The 16,954-nt window shown below is 38.3% G+C and overlaps 1 protein-coding gene across 1 annotated transcript in view; it reads right to left on the reverse strand.

Annotated features, from left to right (window-relative positions):
• FMR1NB (FMR1 neighbor) overlaps window positions 1–16,626 on the reverse strand; it is a 39,014-nt gene extending 22,388 nt beyond the window's left edge. Inside the window, exons 1-2 of the mRNA XM_039256033.1 lie at window positions 16,256–16,626; window positions 4,071–4,190 (exon numbers count right to left, since the gene is read on the reverse strand). Coding sequence (XP_039111964.1) covers window positions 4,071–4,190; window positions 16,256–16,574 — 439 coding nt within the window. The 5' untranslated portion in view covers window positions 16,575–16,626. The remainder of the gene's footprint in view (window positions 1–4,070; window positions 4,191–16,255) is intronic.
• Between the last annotated feature and the right edge of the window lie 328 nt (window positions 16,627–16,954).

Here is a 16,954-nt window from a genome sequence, read left to right on the forward strand (position 1 = left end):
AGAGACAGAGACAGAGCATGAGCAGGGTAGGGGCAGGGATAGAGGGAGACACAGAATCCGAAGTGGGCTGCAGTCTCTGAGCTGTCAGCACAGAGCCTGACGCAGAGCTTGAACTCCTGAGCAGCGAGATCATGACCTGAGCCAAAGTTGGACACCTAACTAACTGAGCCACCTGTCGCCCCTCAAACTGGTACATTCAAAGACTGAATGACATGTACAAATGGTGATGAATGTTGAAAAAAGAAGACTTAAGCTAAAAATTACCACAAAGTTACTTAACATCACATTTTCAATTGTAGATGAATGGCAGAAAAATATAAATTGTTAACAGGTCATTAATAAGGAAAAGGACTATAGATCATAAGCTTAGTAGTAGTAATACAAATATAATACGGAAGGAGTTAAATAACAAGAATATACCAAATGTCCTTAAAACTAACACCTTGTTAACATAATAATACCATGAATATCTTCTCACTCAATTTTATAGCTACAGAAAGTCACTGAATATGTCAATGAAAATGAATGTAAGCAAAATTCAGTTTACTGCTAGAGTGTAAGTAAGGTAAACAATACTATTGGTATTGACCTACTTTCTGTGAACACTTACCATATTGGCACTATGGTATAAGATTCTTCCATCTGACCTTAAGTTATGACTCTATAATTTTGAATAGGCAATAACTTATGGTATGAACACCAAGGTTCATGCAACTGCAATAAATTCATACATATCAGAATCTATAAGATTTGTAAGCTCAAATAGCTGATTCTTTTAAACATCCTGCTTGTATGAGAAACAACAACCAAAAGGGCAGATATCGGATTTTTATTCAAAAAGAAACTTCCACAATATGGCTTAAGGCCAGCACAGATTCAGTTCAATCTCCAATACTGTCAACAACAACAGACTTAAAAAAGTAATAACTGATGTTTTATGATCACTCTCAAGCACTATAACTAATCAGCAAAGAACAATAGGATATTTACAAGCATATTTTTATCTCTTGGTATATTTTATTATATTCGTTTTTTAAAGACTGGCAATTCCTGAAACTAAGGTAAAAATAATAATAGCTACCATTCACTAGGCACCTACTTGGGGCCAGGTACCTTGCTTTGCACACATTATTTCTAATCATTATAACAAACTCTCAAAATGATTTTTAAAACCCCCATTCTAGAAATAAAGAACTGAAGGATCAAAGTAACCTCTACAAGGCCACAAATTTAATGCATTACCAGTTGGCCTGGATATTCATTTCTCAAACATTTTAGACATATGAGACTTTGGTCTACTTTGTTGTTATATACACTAGGCAATTTATTCTCAATTCTACCCAGCCCACACTGACTTCCCTCCCCAGGATGGAGTGCATCTGGAATATCATGTTCAGGGGCTGGTCAGAGATGGTACAGACTTACTAAGTGCAAAATTCTTTGCTATTGGCATCATTCAAAGGCCACTTTCCAGGAATGGTAATCATAAAAGAAGATTTTAAATCACAAAAGAGATCGGATTGATCTCTAAGATCTCATCTAATGCTGAGCTTCTATTATTTTAAATTTTTTAATGTTTATTTCTGAGAGAGACAGAGAGACCCAGTGTGAGCAGGGGAGGGGCGGAGAGAGAGGAGACACAGAATCTGAAGCAGGCTCTAGGATCAGAGTTGTCAGCACAGAGCCATTGTGGGGCTCGAACCCATGAACTGTGAGATCATGACCTGAGCCGAAGTCAGGTGCTTAACCAACTGAGCCAACCAGGTGCCCCTGAGCTTCTGTTATTTTATTATACAGTTGCATCTGATGGACTTCATGCCAGATACTAAAATTAGCTTTCAGACTTAAATTACTGAGACAGTTTATTTTGAAGAATAAAAAGGGTAGAAAATTTTTACCAGGTATAAGTTTATAATTTTGTCCAAAGAGAGAAGGATTATGTGACCCCTCAAGCTTCCCTGTCAGTCTGTCAAGGTTATCACTTTAATGTGATGTGCAAGAGATAAATCGTTTATGAACAACAGCCTAATGACAAAATGGCAGACTTTTATTTAGTGCTTAAGTGGGAAGAGCGTTCCTTTTCAATTAAACAGGGGAGGAAAGAAATTGGTTAAAAGTACTTCCCATTTTAAGAACTTATTCTTTTCAAAGAGACAGCAAATACATTTTATAAATATTTAATCACTGTTTTTTTTTAAAGATTTGAATCAACCTGGGTCAGATGTTTCTCTTAAAATGGAACAGTCTGATTTTGTTGGGCATCTCATACAACTGACTTTGACTCAACTTACTGCGCCAGGTTGAAGGAATATTTTGGAAATGTAGATATTCTTATTCAGACTATTTTTAAAGGTGGCTTCAGTGTTTGTATAATGTTGTTACTAGAGGTAATTATGGGACAGTTTATGTCTATTATCTTCATTAGCTTTAAAGCTTAAATCATCAGGGCACCTGGGTGGCTAAGTTGGTTAAGCATCTGACTTTGGCTCAGCTCTTGATCTCACAGTTTGTGAGTTTGAGCCTTGTGTCAGGCTCTGCACTGACTGCTCAGAACCTGGAGTCTACTTTGGATTCTGTCTCCTCTCTCTCTCTGTTCCTCCCCTGTTTGTGCTCTCTCTTCCTTAAAAATAAGTAAATAATAATAAATAAATATTTTTTATTTCCTTAAAAAATTTAATTCCTTAAAAATAAATAAACAATAATAAAATATTTTTTTAAATAAAGCTTAAATCATCATTTGTTGTTTATGACCAACTTTGGCACTCTCACTAAACCATTCATTTAACTTCACAACATACCACCTCTCAAATTTCTTACTTTTTAAAAAGATTTTATTATTTTTATTTTTTTAAGTAAACTCTATGACCAATGTAGGGCTAAAACTTATGACCCCAAGGTCAACAGTCACATGCTCTGACTGAGCCAGCCAGGCACCCCTCAAATTTCTCTTTCTTCACTCAACTTGACCATGGTGGTTTTTTCAATTTATTTAAGGGGCTCACTTATTTTGCTGTTCTCATTAGTAGTAGGTGTTATAATGCCTGTTTTGTACTTGATGAAACCAGTATAGAGAAATATAAGGATATTTATGTAAGATCACAGAAGAATTCAGTGGTAGAATCTGAAATTAAACAAATGGATATAATTTTGTGCTTACATATGTACATCAAATTTTGTTAGAATAAATTCTACATGATTTTTACTTACTTATTTTTATTTTTTAAGTTTATTTATTTTTGAGAGAGAGAGACAAAGCAACAAAGCATGAGCAGGGGAAGGGCAGAGAGAGAAGGAGACACAGAATGTGAAGCAAGCTCCAGGCTCTAAGCTGTCAGCACAGAGCCCGACGGGGGCTCAAACTCACAAACTGCGAGATCATGGCCTGAGCCGAAGTCGGCTGCTTAACCAACTGAGCCACCCAGGGGCCCCTGCGTGATTTTTAATAAAAGCTTCATCTTTGTAATTCACATACGTCAATTTATTTGAAACTTTTCCTTGAAAAGGTACCACATGCTGTAGAAAATGAAACATCTTTATTTGTGGTTAATAATTCTCAAGGGTCATCATATGTTTGATAAACACATTATATACAGAATCACAAGAAGATGATGTGACTTGAAACCTGAACTTATCATTAAAACAGATGGGAAAACATCTAGTATATTCTGTAACATGAAAGTCACACAATACCCTGATTAATGCTACAGAAGGCATTAATTTCACAATACTGGGTCAGTGACTAAATTTCAGGCAATGCCATTAAGGTAAATTGTGAAAGGTTTAGGTGTTTATGAAGGAAAAGAATTTCTATAAAGAGTAACCCACATTTATGAAATGTCTTAAAAATACTGTCTCAGGTCATCCTCACAATTCTTTGTGGTAAATATTTTCATTAAAGCTGAGGACACTGAGATTCAGAGATATTACCTTGCCTAAGGCAAAAGGTTGAGTCAGGATTAAAACTCAGGTCTGTCTCACTCCAATGGCAATAGAACACACTGCCTCCTAAACATTTAACTACTCTTTTCAAAATGAGGATACTGGGAAGGAAAAAAAAAAAAAGAACTTACTTGTTGGAAAGAAAAAATTTAACAGAGCTTCCTGTGCAGAAGTTTTTTCCAAAGACTGTCCATCAGCATGTTCACTGCTCCATACATTGTTTTCACGTGAAGACAGAGAATTTACATATCCTTAAGAAAAAGTGAAATTATTAATCCCAACATATAAAGCATTAATCACCTTCTATGACCCTTTAACAGTAACTATCCTTTGCTTAAATCAACTATGGAAAGTCTAAGAGCTAAGATACTATATACTTAAATCTCGTAACAGCTTAGGTACTATTAATAATCAGAATGTGACTCTGCTGTGAAACTGAAATACTAAGTAAAATTTTTGAAACATTTAATTAAAAATTAATTAATTTTAACATTCTTAAGCTATGGACCAACACATCCCATTCCTGTGCTGTAAACTGAATTACAATAGGGAACTCGGCTCTGACAAACAGCACTGACATTCAGAGGCTCTATCAATTAACAACTTGGAAACAGTATGTATCTAAATCAAACCCCATCACAAAAACTCTTGGCATATATGTTGCCTTCTTTATTTACGGATAAAAAACCAAGGCCTTGGACAATGTAAAACTTTCCTTATCCTTCCTCCTCAATACTTCAAACAAACTGCATTTAGTTTTCTTTGCATGATTCCCTCCTATATAAGAGGAAAGTATATCTTTGTTCACATAGCATGGATTTGTCCATATCATTCAATATTTGTCAACACTATCTTTAATAATTTCACAATATTCCATTATATGGCTCTATTACAACTGAATTAACCATTTCCCCATAGAAAGACATTTGTTATTCACAAGATATTGATATTATAACACTGCATAGAACTCATAGACAACAAAGAGGAGATTGGTGGTTGCCAGAGGCAGGCAGTGGGGGTAGGTGAAATGGGGTAAGGGAATTAAAGGTACAAACTTCAGTTACAAAATAAATAACTCCTGAGGATATAACGTACAGCATGATTACTACAAGTAGTAATACTGTATTGCATATTTAAAGTTGCTAAGAAAGTAGATCTTAAAAGTTTTCATCACAAGAAAAAAACATTGTGACTATGTCTGATGAAAGATGTTAACTAGAAGTTACTGTTATTCTGCAATCCATAAAAAATATCTAATCATTATTTTGTGTACCTAAAACTAATATAATGTTATATGTCAATTTTACCTCAAGAAAAAAAAAAAGAAAGAACACTGCAATGATTGTCATTGGAGCTATATATTTGCAAACAGCTATGAAAAATTCCTTAGGATAAATTGTTAAGGAATGGCTCTTGATCTTGGCCACACTACCTTCCAGCAAACCTGCCCCCAAGGTACACTTCTACCAGTAGTGCAGGCAAGTACCAGTATTCTTGCACCCTAGACTTTTTGTTGTTGTTTGCCAGTTTGATGGCCAAAATAATGGTATTTCTTTTGTTTTAATTTGCACCTTTAAGTCATCAGTGAGCTTACATCTTCCATACATTGGTTATGTATGGTAGAAAAATTTACCTTCAGTCTGCCACATATGTTACAAATATTTTTCAAGATAATCAGCTACATTTACATTTTTTATGATGTTATGGGAAGTTCAAAAGTTTTAAATGTTGTACGTAATCAAATGCATCCATCTTTTCCTTTACTATTTCTGCCTTTCAGGTCATGTTTAGAAAGACATTCTAAATTCTAATATTTCCAAGGTGCCTGGGTGGCTCAGTCAGTTAAGCATCTGACTTTTGATTTTGGCTCAGGTCATGATCTCACGTTCGTACGACTGAGCAAGTGCCGTGTCAGATGTGACAGCACAGAGCCTGCTTGGGAGTCTTTCACTCTCTCTCTCTGCCCCTTTTCTGCTCTTGCATGCACATGCACGTCTCTCTCTCTTCTTTGTCTCTTTCTCTCAAAATAAAGAAATAAACTTAAAAAATATTTAAAAAAATAAAAAATAAATTGTAATATTTCCTTGTAACAGTTTTACAGTTTCACTTTTGAAATTTAAATCTTTAATCCACCTGGAATATATTTTGGAGTATATTATGAAGTAGGGATACTTTTTCCCACAGTTAGTTGTCTAAAAATACATTAAATCCATCTTTTAAAAAAATTTTTTTTAATGTTTTACTTATTTCTGAGAGAGAGAGAGACAGAGACAGAGACAGTGTGAGCAGGGGAGAGTCAGAGAGAGAGGGAAACACAGAATCTGAAGCAGGCTCCAGGCTCTGAGCTGTCAGCACAGAGTCTGACATGGGGCTCGAACCCACGAACCGTGAGATCATGACCTGAGCCGAAGTCGGATGCTTAACCGACTGAGCCACCCAGGTGCTCCTACATTAAATCCATTTTTCCTACTTATGATTATGTTATCACCATCACACTCTAAGTCATTAAACAGTTATAAATCTGATTTTTGACTTTCTACTCTGTTTCACAAATCTATCTGATCATGCACCAATACCACTGTTACAATTTATCTTACATTGTCATATAACTGACCTGGCAATACTTTCATTAGTCTTCATTATCAAAATTTCATTCTTAACTCTGAAGATTTTTTTTAGATGAAGTTCTCATTTTGTCAAGTCAAAAAAAATCTAATATTTTTACTGTAATTATATCACTTATTTAACAATCATTTAAAAACATTTATTGTGTGTCTCATGTGCTAGGCATGAATTCAGTTACAGGTCAACTTATTTGGAGAGAAGTGGTAACTGTACAAAATTTTCTCACCCAATCATAGGTTTGTCTTCTCTACTCATCCACCTCTCCTCTCGAGTAAGGTTTATAGTTATATTTATATAGGTCCCATATCTTTTTTACTATGTTTATTCCCTTATATCATATATATTTTGCTATGTGAATATGATCTATTTCATCACATGTTCTAGGTGGTTTACTGCTGGTATGTAAGAAAGCTACTGATTTTGGTTCATGTATATTCTAACTTACTACCTTATTTGACTCTCATTAGCTCTCCACTATTCTTCAGTTTCATTCCAGATCTATATAATCATATATCACTAAATATAGATGGTTTTGCCTCCTTCATTTCCAATACTAACAGCTCATTCTTTTTCTTCTCTCACTGCATTGCCTAGAACTTCTGAAACTATGGTTGAAAAAAAAGCCATGATAATGGGCATACTATAGTTGATCCTGACTTTAATAGGAATGCACTAGTGTTTTACCATTAAGTGTAATTTTGGCTGTGGGCTTAGGATAAATATTTTTTATTAAATTAAGGATGCATTCCTCTAGTCCTAGTTTACTACAAATTTTCTCTTGTTATTTTGTTTCATTTTTAATCAAGAATGGAAGTGGGAAAAAATTTTTAACTTTTAAAAAAATTAAAAAAAAAAGGAGGGGAGGATGCCTGGGTGGTTTAGTGAGTCAAGCGTCTGACTTCAGCTCAGGTCATGATCTCATGGTCCATGAGTTCGAAACCCACGTCAGGGTCTGTGCTGACAGCTCAGAGCCTGGAGCCTGCTGTTGTTTCTGTGTCTTCCTTTCTCTCTGGCCCTCTCCCACTCATGCTGTCTCTGTCTCACAAAAATAAATATTAAAAAAAATGTAAGAATGGAAGTGAGATTTTATCAAATGCTTTTAATACTGCCACGGTCATATTCCCCTCTGACTATTAATTGTTGAATATTAATATATTTCCCAATATTAAAATATTCTTGCATTCCTGAAATAAAGCCCACAAGTGCTAACGGTTTATGTAGGATTTGTGGTTCAACATTCCTAAGTGTGTTTGCCTTTTCTTTTGTGCTATCTCTGTAGGATTTGGCATGGGGTTTATATTTGCTTCATAAAATAATATGGGAAGCTTCCCATCTTTTTTTCTACACTGAAACTATTTAAACAGCATAGAAAATATTTGATCCACTAAAAGTTTCTGAAAACTCATCTATAAATAGTCTGACTCTGTATTTTGTGGAGGGAAGAATGCCTTAATAACATTTCAGTTCTTCATGAGCCAATTTAGATTTTTATTTTCCTAGGAAATCATCCACTTATCCAAAATAATTATTAGGATGGAATTAAAGGAAGATTCACTTATAATTTTTAAATCTCCTTTATATCAATGATAATATTCTCTTTCTCATTTTAATGAGAGCAATTTCCATACACATACACTTGAGTATGTAGTTCCAGCCTATAGGGTACTTTCTTATGATACGAACCTTATTATATGAATATGAACTTTATTATAGATGTTAAATCAAGCTACAGTGTATTATTCAAATGCTCAATATCCTTATTTTTTTTCTAGGACTAAAAGATATGTATTACAATCTCCCACCACAATTGTGGTTTTGTCCATTTCTACTTGAATTTCTAAAACCATCTGTTTTATGTATTTTAACACTATGCATAAATATTCATTCATGACAGTTTTATCTTCACTGTATATTACATATCTTAACAATATTTAAAATAACCCATTTTGTTCTGTTTGTTTTTCCTAACTCCTACTCATTCAATAGTTATGTATGTATTTAATGCCTACTACATTCTAGATTTGGAGGATACATTAGTGAACAAATCAGATAAGAACCCTGTCCTCATGGGGCTTACAGTACTGTGGAGAAAAAGAAAAAAATAAGTAAACTAATAAATTAAATAATTACAAATTGCAGTGAGTGCTACGAAGAAAGTGGATATCAATACAGTATAAGGTAGGGGACCTATTTTAACTAGAGGATGGCCTAGGTGAGGTAATATTTAAGCTTAAAAAAAGGATTAGAAGAAGCTGGACACCCAAAGGTCTTGGAAGAGTGCTTCCAGCACAGGGTACAAAAAGTAAGATTAATATTGCCAGGCACACTTCAACAGAGTGGAGGGCTCACTGCCCCACACCATATAGGAAAGGAACTACAATTGGAAGTGGCTCTAACAGGACCAGAAACTGCCATTTGTTCACTCCCTTTCCCCAGCTGACTGTCCCTGCATCATCTGAAGGAAGTGTTGGCTGGCAGTAGTAGCACGCTGTGACCTGAGTCTCCATCTAGGTTATCCTCTACAGGTGATGTGCTTTCTGGAGTCCCTCCAGGACAGAGACTGATCTTCAACTCAAAGTACCCTAGCCTCCAGCCCCTGCCAGACAAGCTTGGCCTTAGCCTAAGGTGAAACAAAGGCTGCTGCAACTTTTCTCAGTAGTGTTTGGCCTGGCCTCCTCTCTTTCAGAAACCTCTCCAGATTTCTAGCATATTGATGGGAGATGGCATCCTTCTTGGTTCTCTTGGTTTTCAACCATTATAGATCTCTTAGTCATTCCAATGGGCATTTGCAATAGAGGAAGCAATTAAACATTTACTCAGAGAGGCACCATTAGTGGCAGCCTTAGCCAAAAATATGCAGCATGTTTAACCTGCCCTCTACCACTGGTTTCTTCCCTACTCTGAAAGACAATTATTTACAAGTTACCTTGAGCAGTATGTCCCGTACCAAAAGCATTACATGAGTTGATTTTAGGAGAAACACAGTTGAATATTTATGGATGTATTTATTTTTTTACTATTTATGTATTTATTTTAAAAGTGTAAAAAGAAATATGTATGTTTGTCTCTCTCTCTCTCCCTCTCTCCTAGCATATCCAAACAAGGTTGACATAACTTACCATATGGCAAACCTTTATAAAATCCCCCTTAACATCTCTGTTCTTTCATCCCCGGGAGCAACTCAACTGTCCTTTCCTCTCTCCAAAATCTCCCATCAGCCCTCAACCAAGTCTTCTCAGATCTTCCTCTCTACCCTATTGGGCTCCAGACTCTTTCCCTTCCCAAACTGCTTTTCATATGCAGAATAATTCCATCCTCTCTGCCTCTAATTTGCATCTGTACATTCATTAACACGCTCAGCAAACAAAAGATTAGAAACCAACTTCCTTAAATGGCAGCAAGAAATGGTTAAGAACCAATTATGTTTCCCAGTCACAAAGAATTTTATTTTTAATTTTCCTGTTAAAAAATTAAAGACTGAAAAGCTAACTACATTTCAGAAAACAAACTCAAAGCTGCAGGCTCTATGGCTATGAGACCTGTGCAATCTACAGTCTGGTTCTTAGAAGGACCCCACTCTTGGTTCAATGTTCTTGAAACGTGTAATACATTTTGAACAAGTAAGTCTCCACCTCTTCACTTTGCAGATTATGTTGCCAGCTCTGCTCTGCAGGGGGGGTCTCTCAGATGAGGAACTGGATTAAAGAGTGAGGAGACAGAATGGGAGCAGTGGCTAATGGCATACTGAGGGCTAAAGGTATCATGCTGGAGAAGATTCTGCTGGGACTTTTGCAAGTGGAGGGTCTGTCTACCTCTGCTGCAGTCTTTCTGGGTTTTGGCCTCAAGTAGACCTGAATTTGCATTGTGGCGCTGCTACATACTAGTTGGTGCGCTTCAAGTCAGTAAACTTCTCTTTGCCTCAGTTTATTCATCTGCATAATAGGGATAATATTTATTTTGAAGGATTGTAAGGATTAAATAAAGTCATAAATAAAGTGCTTAGTACAATGTAAAACAAGTAAATATTTTGTTATATGCCTGTTTATTTTTTTTTGTTTATAATTTTAAATTTAATAACATTATCTTGTTTTCAGGATATTTATTTTTATAAATAATTATCTTAATAGCAAATATGACCAGTTTTCAATTTATAATTGTGCTACAGTTAGTTTCCTTTAAAATAAATACATTTATGTAGAAAAGTGAGGCAGTTTTAAAAAATATGAAAAGCTGGTAACATTAAGATAACCAAGAGCTGAGCAGATGTTATACAAATGACTGAGGCAGGAGAAACATTCATCTAGTGAAATCTCAATTTTTAGATAGGATAACTGAAACCTAAAGAGGAAAAGTGATTCACCAAACGTCACACAGCAAGTCAATGTCAGAATCAAGACCACTTGGGTCTCCTAACTCTTAATTCAGAGTGCCTCCAACCACACCACATGCACAATGATTAAAGCAAGAGCAATCTTGGTGCTTAATGAAGTATATGGCCAGAAGCCAGACCCTCTCTCAATGTGCACTGCCTCATTCACTCCCCAAGCATAGCAGATAAATGGAGTATTCTAATACAATACAGAAACCAGTCACATGGTTTTGTCCATGGAGCTAAAGCATTCTGCAAATACCACCTATTAGTCAATCTTTGTTTGTTTGTTTGTTTTTTAATCTCCATGAAAAAGATGTGCAATAAGGATTGATCCAATAGGTTACAGAGAATTGGTGGGGGAGGAAGGAATCAAAGTTCCAGTCCCCAATCTGCTAGTCTCCTCATCCTGTATGCCACTAGCCTATATGCCTTCTACATGAATATAACCTGAAAAGCAAACTGGCTTGGGAGCCCAAATGACAATACAACACTGGAGGTATCCCAGACTTGAGCTACCTCAAGTCCCTCAACTTCAAGTTCCATTTGTGGCATTAAATCTAAGAGAACTCAGAAGGGTCTGTCTAGGAAGGAGAAGGGGAATTTTAGCTCTAGGATCATATGCTCTGCTTTCACCATAAAACTTCAGCCCATGGCCAAATTATTTTACCCTTCCATGTTTATTAGTTTGCTAGGGTTGTTGGAACAAAGCACCATAAGCTAAGTGGCTTAAACAACAGAAACTTATTATCTCACAGTTCTGGAGGCAAAAGTCCAAAATTAAGATGTCAACAGGATTGGTTACTTCTGAGGGCTGGAATAAAAAGCCTCTCTCATTGGCTTGTAGATGGCTATCTTCTCCCTGCATCTATTCATTTGGTCTTTCCTCTATGAATGTCTAACTCTGCGTCCAGATTTCCCCTTTTCAAAAGGATAACAGTCATATTGGATTAGTGCTCACTTCATTTTAACTTGATTAACTCTATAAAGACCTCTTCTCTAAAAAGGTCACATTTTGAGGTGCTTGGGGATAAAATTCCATCTTTTTTTGTGAAAGGGACACCATTCCACCCATAACACAGTGCATTTAGTTACATTAATTAAGTTAAATCATTTAAAATGCAAAATGATACTTAATCCATCTAGTCATATATCACCTCCTGAGAATCTGGGAAATCTGACAATATAAAGAATGAATCATGGATTATTTTAGGAGAAAACATGTTAAACCTATATTGGAAAAAGTCCCCATGGAAATAAAGAAATCACACTGAATAACAGTATTCTTTTTTTGTAAGAGTTCTACTCAAAATAGAAATAGAAAATGAAGAACTCATGGACTAAGAAAAAATGATGTACAATTTATAGTTTTGTTTTTTAACTTTCTTTTTCAGAGAATGAAAAAGCTCTCAGTTTGTAAGGCTCTCAAATGCATTTGTAACTAACATTTACAAATACAGTAAAAGTAATTCAGAAATACTTTGGTATTTTAGATGAATAGTAGGGAAAATGAATAATTTGAAATAATATGATTTGCAAACAATCATTTAAAAAGTATCTTAAGATATCTGTCAAAGAGCAGAAATCATATTTTCCTAACTTATGTATAATAGCTGATTTAAAAAATGCACAGTATATGCATTATTTAACTTTGAATTTCATCCTTCACCAAAAGTTATAAACCCACAACTTATGACATAGTATACAGAAGCCTTTGTTCCATTCAGTTACAATGCCTCTGCCCGATTTTTGGCTCCTTTGACTGTGGGAGAACCTTGATTGGGGGGATAGAAGGCCCTGGAGCAGGCAGGGAGAGAGAAGCCGTTGAGATTAGAGGTGGGAATGGTAGAAGAGCTTTGGGCTTGAGGCTGGAGCTTGAGGGAGGGAGAAAGACTGGAAAAGCTAAGGCCTTTGTACAGACGAGACAGAACAGCACGGTGAGGGAGTTGGGAGGGAGGGCAGGCCACAAGAGGAAAGGCAGAGAAGGCCCTTTTGAGAAGGCTCAGTTGGAGCTAAGGAGAGAAGGCTGTGGGGAAAGGAAAAGTATTTGAGTGGGGGCAAGAAATATTTGGAGAGGGAGGTGAGAAAGACTTTCAGCGAGGAAAGTGAGGCAGCAAGACCACTAAGTAGAATGAAGGAAAAGAAGAGTTTGGGGAAGAAGGAGACAGTACCTTTGAGTGGTAAAGAAAGAAACTTCTGAGTGGGGAGGTGGAGGGAGAGGCTTTGGAGGGCTAAAAGAGGCATCTAAAAAGACTGAGTGAAAAAGGCCTGGAGGAGGGTAAACGAGGAGGTAAAAGAAGGATTTTGACTGAGGGAAGGAAGGGCTTTGTGACGGTTCAGTTATAGAGAGGACAATGTGAGGTAAGTGAATTAAGGTATTTTCAAAGGGAGGTGAGAGAGAGAAGACCCTGAGTGAGGGGAGTAAAGGGCTTTGTGAGATAAAGAAGACAGGCTTTTGAATGAGGGAAGAGGAGGCCTGTAAGGTGTGCAAATAAAAGTCTTTGTGGGGAGGTGAAGAATTGAAAGGACCTTGATTGAAAGTTGAGAAGAACTTTTGAACTGTGATAAGGGAGGGAAGACATTGGTGGAGTGAGGTGATGGAGAGAAAGCCTTTATGAGAGTAAGTAAAGAAGAGAACTTCTTTAAGGAAAAAGTTGAAAAAGGGAAGTACATTGTGAGAGTAAAGGAGGTAGGGGAGGCAACCATAAAAGAATGGAAGGCCTTGGGATGCAGCAGGGAGCAAGGAAAGGTCTCTGTGAAAGTAAATGATGGAGAAAGGAATCCGAGGGGTGAGGTAAAGGGGGGGTTAGTAAGATAGATTAGAGATGGAAGAGCTTTAAGGGAGGGGAAAATGGAGGCTAGTACTTTGATTTTTGCATGTTGATCTTGTACCCTGCAACTTTGCTGAATCTGCAAGAACATGAAAAAATCAATTGTGCTTCTATATACCAGCAATGAACAATCCAAAAAGGAAATTAAGAAAACAATTCCATTTATGATAGCATTCAAAAGAACAAAATATCTAGGAATAAAATGTACCCAACAAGGTTAAAGACTTATACCCCGAAAGCTACAAAACATTGTGGATAAATAAGTGAAAAGATATCTCATATTTATGGATTGAAAGACCTAATACTGTTAAAATGGCGAGACTGTCCAAAGTGATCTACAGATTCGTGGCAATCCCTACCAAAACTTCAGTGGCCTTTTTGCATAAACGGAAAAGCTGATCCTTAAAGTCACATGTAATTACAAGGGACCCTGAATGCTCAAAACGTTATGAGTAAAAACCAAAATTGGAGAACTCACATGTCCCAATTTTTCAACTTGCTACAATGCTATAGTAATCAAAAGAGGAGGATACTGGCATAGGGATAGATACACAGACCAGTAGAATAAAACTTAGAGTCCAGAAATAAGTTCATAAAAATACGTTCAACGGATATTCCACAAGGGTGGCAAGACCATTCAATGGGGAATGAATAGTCTCTTCAACAAATGGTGCTGAGACAGCTGGATATCCACACGTAGAAAGAATGACGTTGGGCCGCTAACACACACCACATACAAAAAAATTAATCCAAAATGGATCAGCAACCTAAATAGCAGGGCTAAAATCACAAAACTCTTTAAAGAAATCACAGAATATTTATGACTTTGAATTTGGCAATGGATTCTTAGATAGATATGACACCAAAAGCACAAATGACAAAATAATTTAAAAAAACAAACAAATAAATTGGACTTCCTCAAAACTAAAAGCTTCTGTCCATCCAAAAAAAAAAAAAAAACAAACATTAACAAGAAAGTAAAAAACCAACCTACAGAATGGGAGAAAATATTTACAAATCATATTATCCAGAATGTATCAAGAACTCTTACAACTCAGGGGCGCCTGGGTGGCTTAGTCGGTTAAGCGTACGACTTTCGCTTAGGTCATGATCTCGCGGTTCGTCGGTTCGAGCCCCGCGTTGGGCTCTGTGCTGACAGCCAGCTCGGAGCCTGAAGCCTATTTCAGAGTCTGTATCTCCCTCTCTCTCTGACCCTCCCCTGCTCACGCTGTCTCTCTCTCTCTCTCTCCCAGAAAAAAATAAAAAAAAAAAAAAAAAAGAATTTAAGGACGTAGTTTAAAAAAAAAAAAAGAACTCTTACAACTCAACAACAAAACCACAAACAATCTAGTTAAAAACAGCCACAGAACTTGAACAGGCCACTTGGAAACAGTATGTATCCCGACTAAATCGGACCCCATCACAGAAATTCTTGGCATATACGTTGCCTTCTTTATTTAGTGATAAAAATCAAGGCCTTGGACAATGTAAAACTTTCCTTATCCTTCTTCCTCAATACTTAAAACAAACTACATTTAGTTTTCTCTGCATGATTCTCTCCTATATAAGAGGAAAGTATAGCTACCTTTGAACAGACATTTCTCTATAGAAAATATACAAATGTCTAAAAGCACATGAAAAGGTGCTCAATATCATTAGTCTTTACAGAAATACTAATGAAATCCATAATAAGGTATCACTTATACACACTAGGACGGTGATAATCAAAGAGGGGAAGGGAGGGTAATAAATGCTGATGAACTTGGGATCCTCACACACTTAGTGCGAACATAAACCGGTTCAATCACTTTGTAAAACAGTTTGAGACTCCCTCAAAAAATTCAGCACGGAATTCCCATATGCCCCAGCAATTTTACTCCTAGGTGTAGGCCCAAGAGAGCTGAAATCACGAAAACTCAAATGGGAATATTCACAACACTGTTATTCGCAACAGCCAACAACTGGAAATGACCCAAAGGCCCACCAAGTGAGAAACGGATAAACAAAATGCGATACAGTCACACAACAAAATATTATCCAGCCACTGGAACGAAATGAAGTACTGACATCTGTTCCCCCGGGCGCAAATCTCGAAAACACGACGCGAAGTGAAAGAAGCCGCGAACAGAAGGACACGGGTTCTACGTTCCGTCTATACGAACCATGCCACAGCAGGTGCATCGGCAGACACAGAAAGCCAGGGTGGTTGCAGGGGCCCGGGGGGGGGGGGGGGGGCAAGGTGACTGCGGGGCGCGCGGGTGTGCTTTTACACCCGCGGGGACGGAGGCAGTTTGGAACCAGGATTCCAGGGGAGGCCAATTTCACGTCTCTTTTTCAAAAAGAGGCAGGGAGGCGAGGAAGGCCACAATCCTGAGAGGAGGCTTCCGTGGGAGGGAGGGCACGACCAGGAAGCTGGCGAGGGCAGGACTCGCGACCCCGCCGAGGGGAGCGGGCGGGGCGGCGGCAGGGGCCACGGGCGCGGGGAACTCACCGGCGCTCAGGAAGTAGCACAGCACCAGCAAGGCGCAGAAAGAGATCAGGTACACCCAGAGGCGCCTGTGTCCCAAAATCTTCAACAGAGAGTGGCGAGTCTCGGCCCCAAGGCCGCGCAGGGACGCCTGCCGGCCCAGCTGAGGCATGGCGGCGGCGCCTTCCTCGAGCCCGGGGACGCTGCCTCCCGGGTGCAACTCGACGGCCGGGTTTTCCGCGCTGCACGCGGGAGCAGAGCTTATCATCCTGACACGGGGCCCCCGCAGGGCCGGGGTCTTGGACTTGGTCCTCCTCCTCGACGACTTCCCCTCAGAAGGCATGGCTCCGGACTGCAGCCTCGCCAAGACGACACCTCAGAACCGCCGGCCTATTTCCCACAAGCCCCTGGGCCAGTGACGCTTGCGTAGCACCCCTCAGCCGCACGTGCCAACCGCCGTCCTCCGGCCCCGCCCCTTTTTAAAGCCTATCGGGCGGAGGGCGGGGCTTGGGGGCCCACCCCCATGCAAGGCCTGGCCCTCTAGTGCTTATGGAACGTAGTGGAAGGAACGAAAGAATGGGGCCTGAGGCCTGTGCGACTGCTTGTCCACGATGGCAAAATACCTCGTGAGAATTCAGACTCCAGCTTTGGCGGCGAATTCTCCCTCAGTCCCTGTGGCGCACGCACGCTGTAGGCTCTGCGGTGACTCCAGTTAGTCCCCGC

This window comes from Hyaena hyaena, unplaced genomic scaffold (genome assembly GCF_003009895.1).
Source record: "Hyaena hyaena isolate Hyena2069 unplaced genomic scaffold, ASM300989v1 scaffold_555, whole genome shotgun sequence".
In the NCBI taxonomy this organism is placed as follows: domain Eukaryota; kingdom Metazoa; phylum Chordata; class Mammalia; order Carnivora; family Hyaenidae; genus Hyaena; species Hyaena hyaena.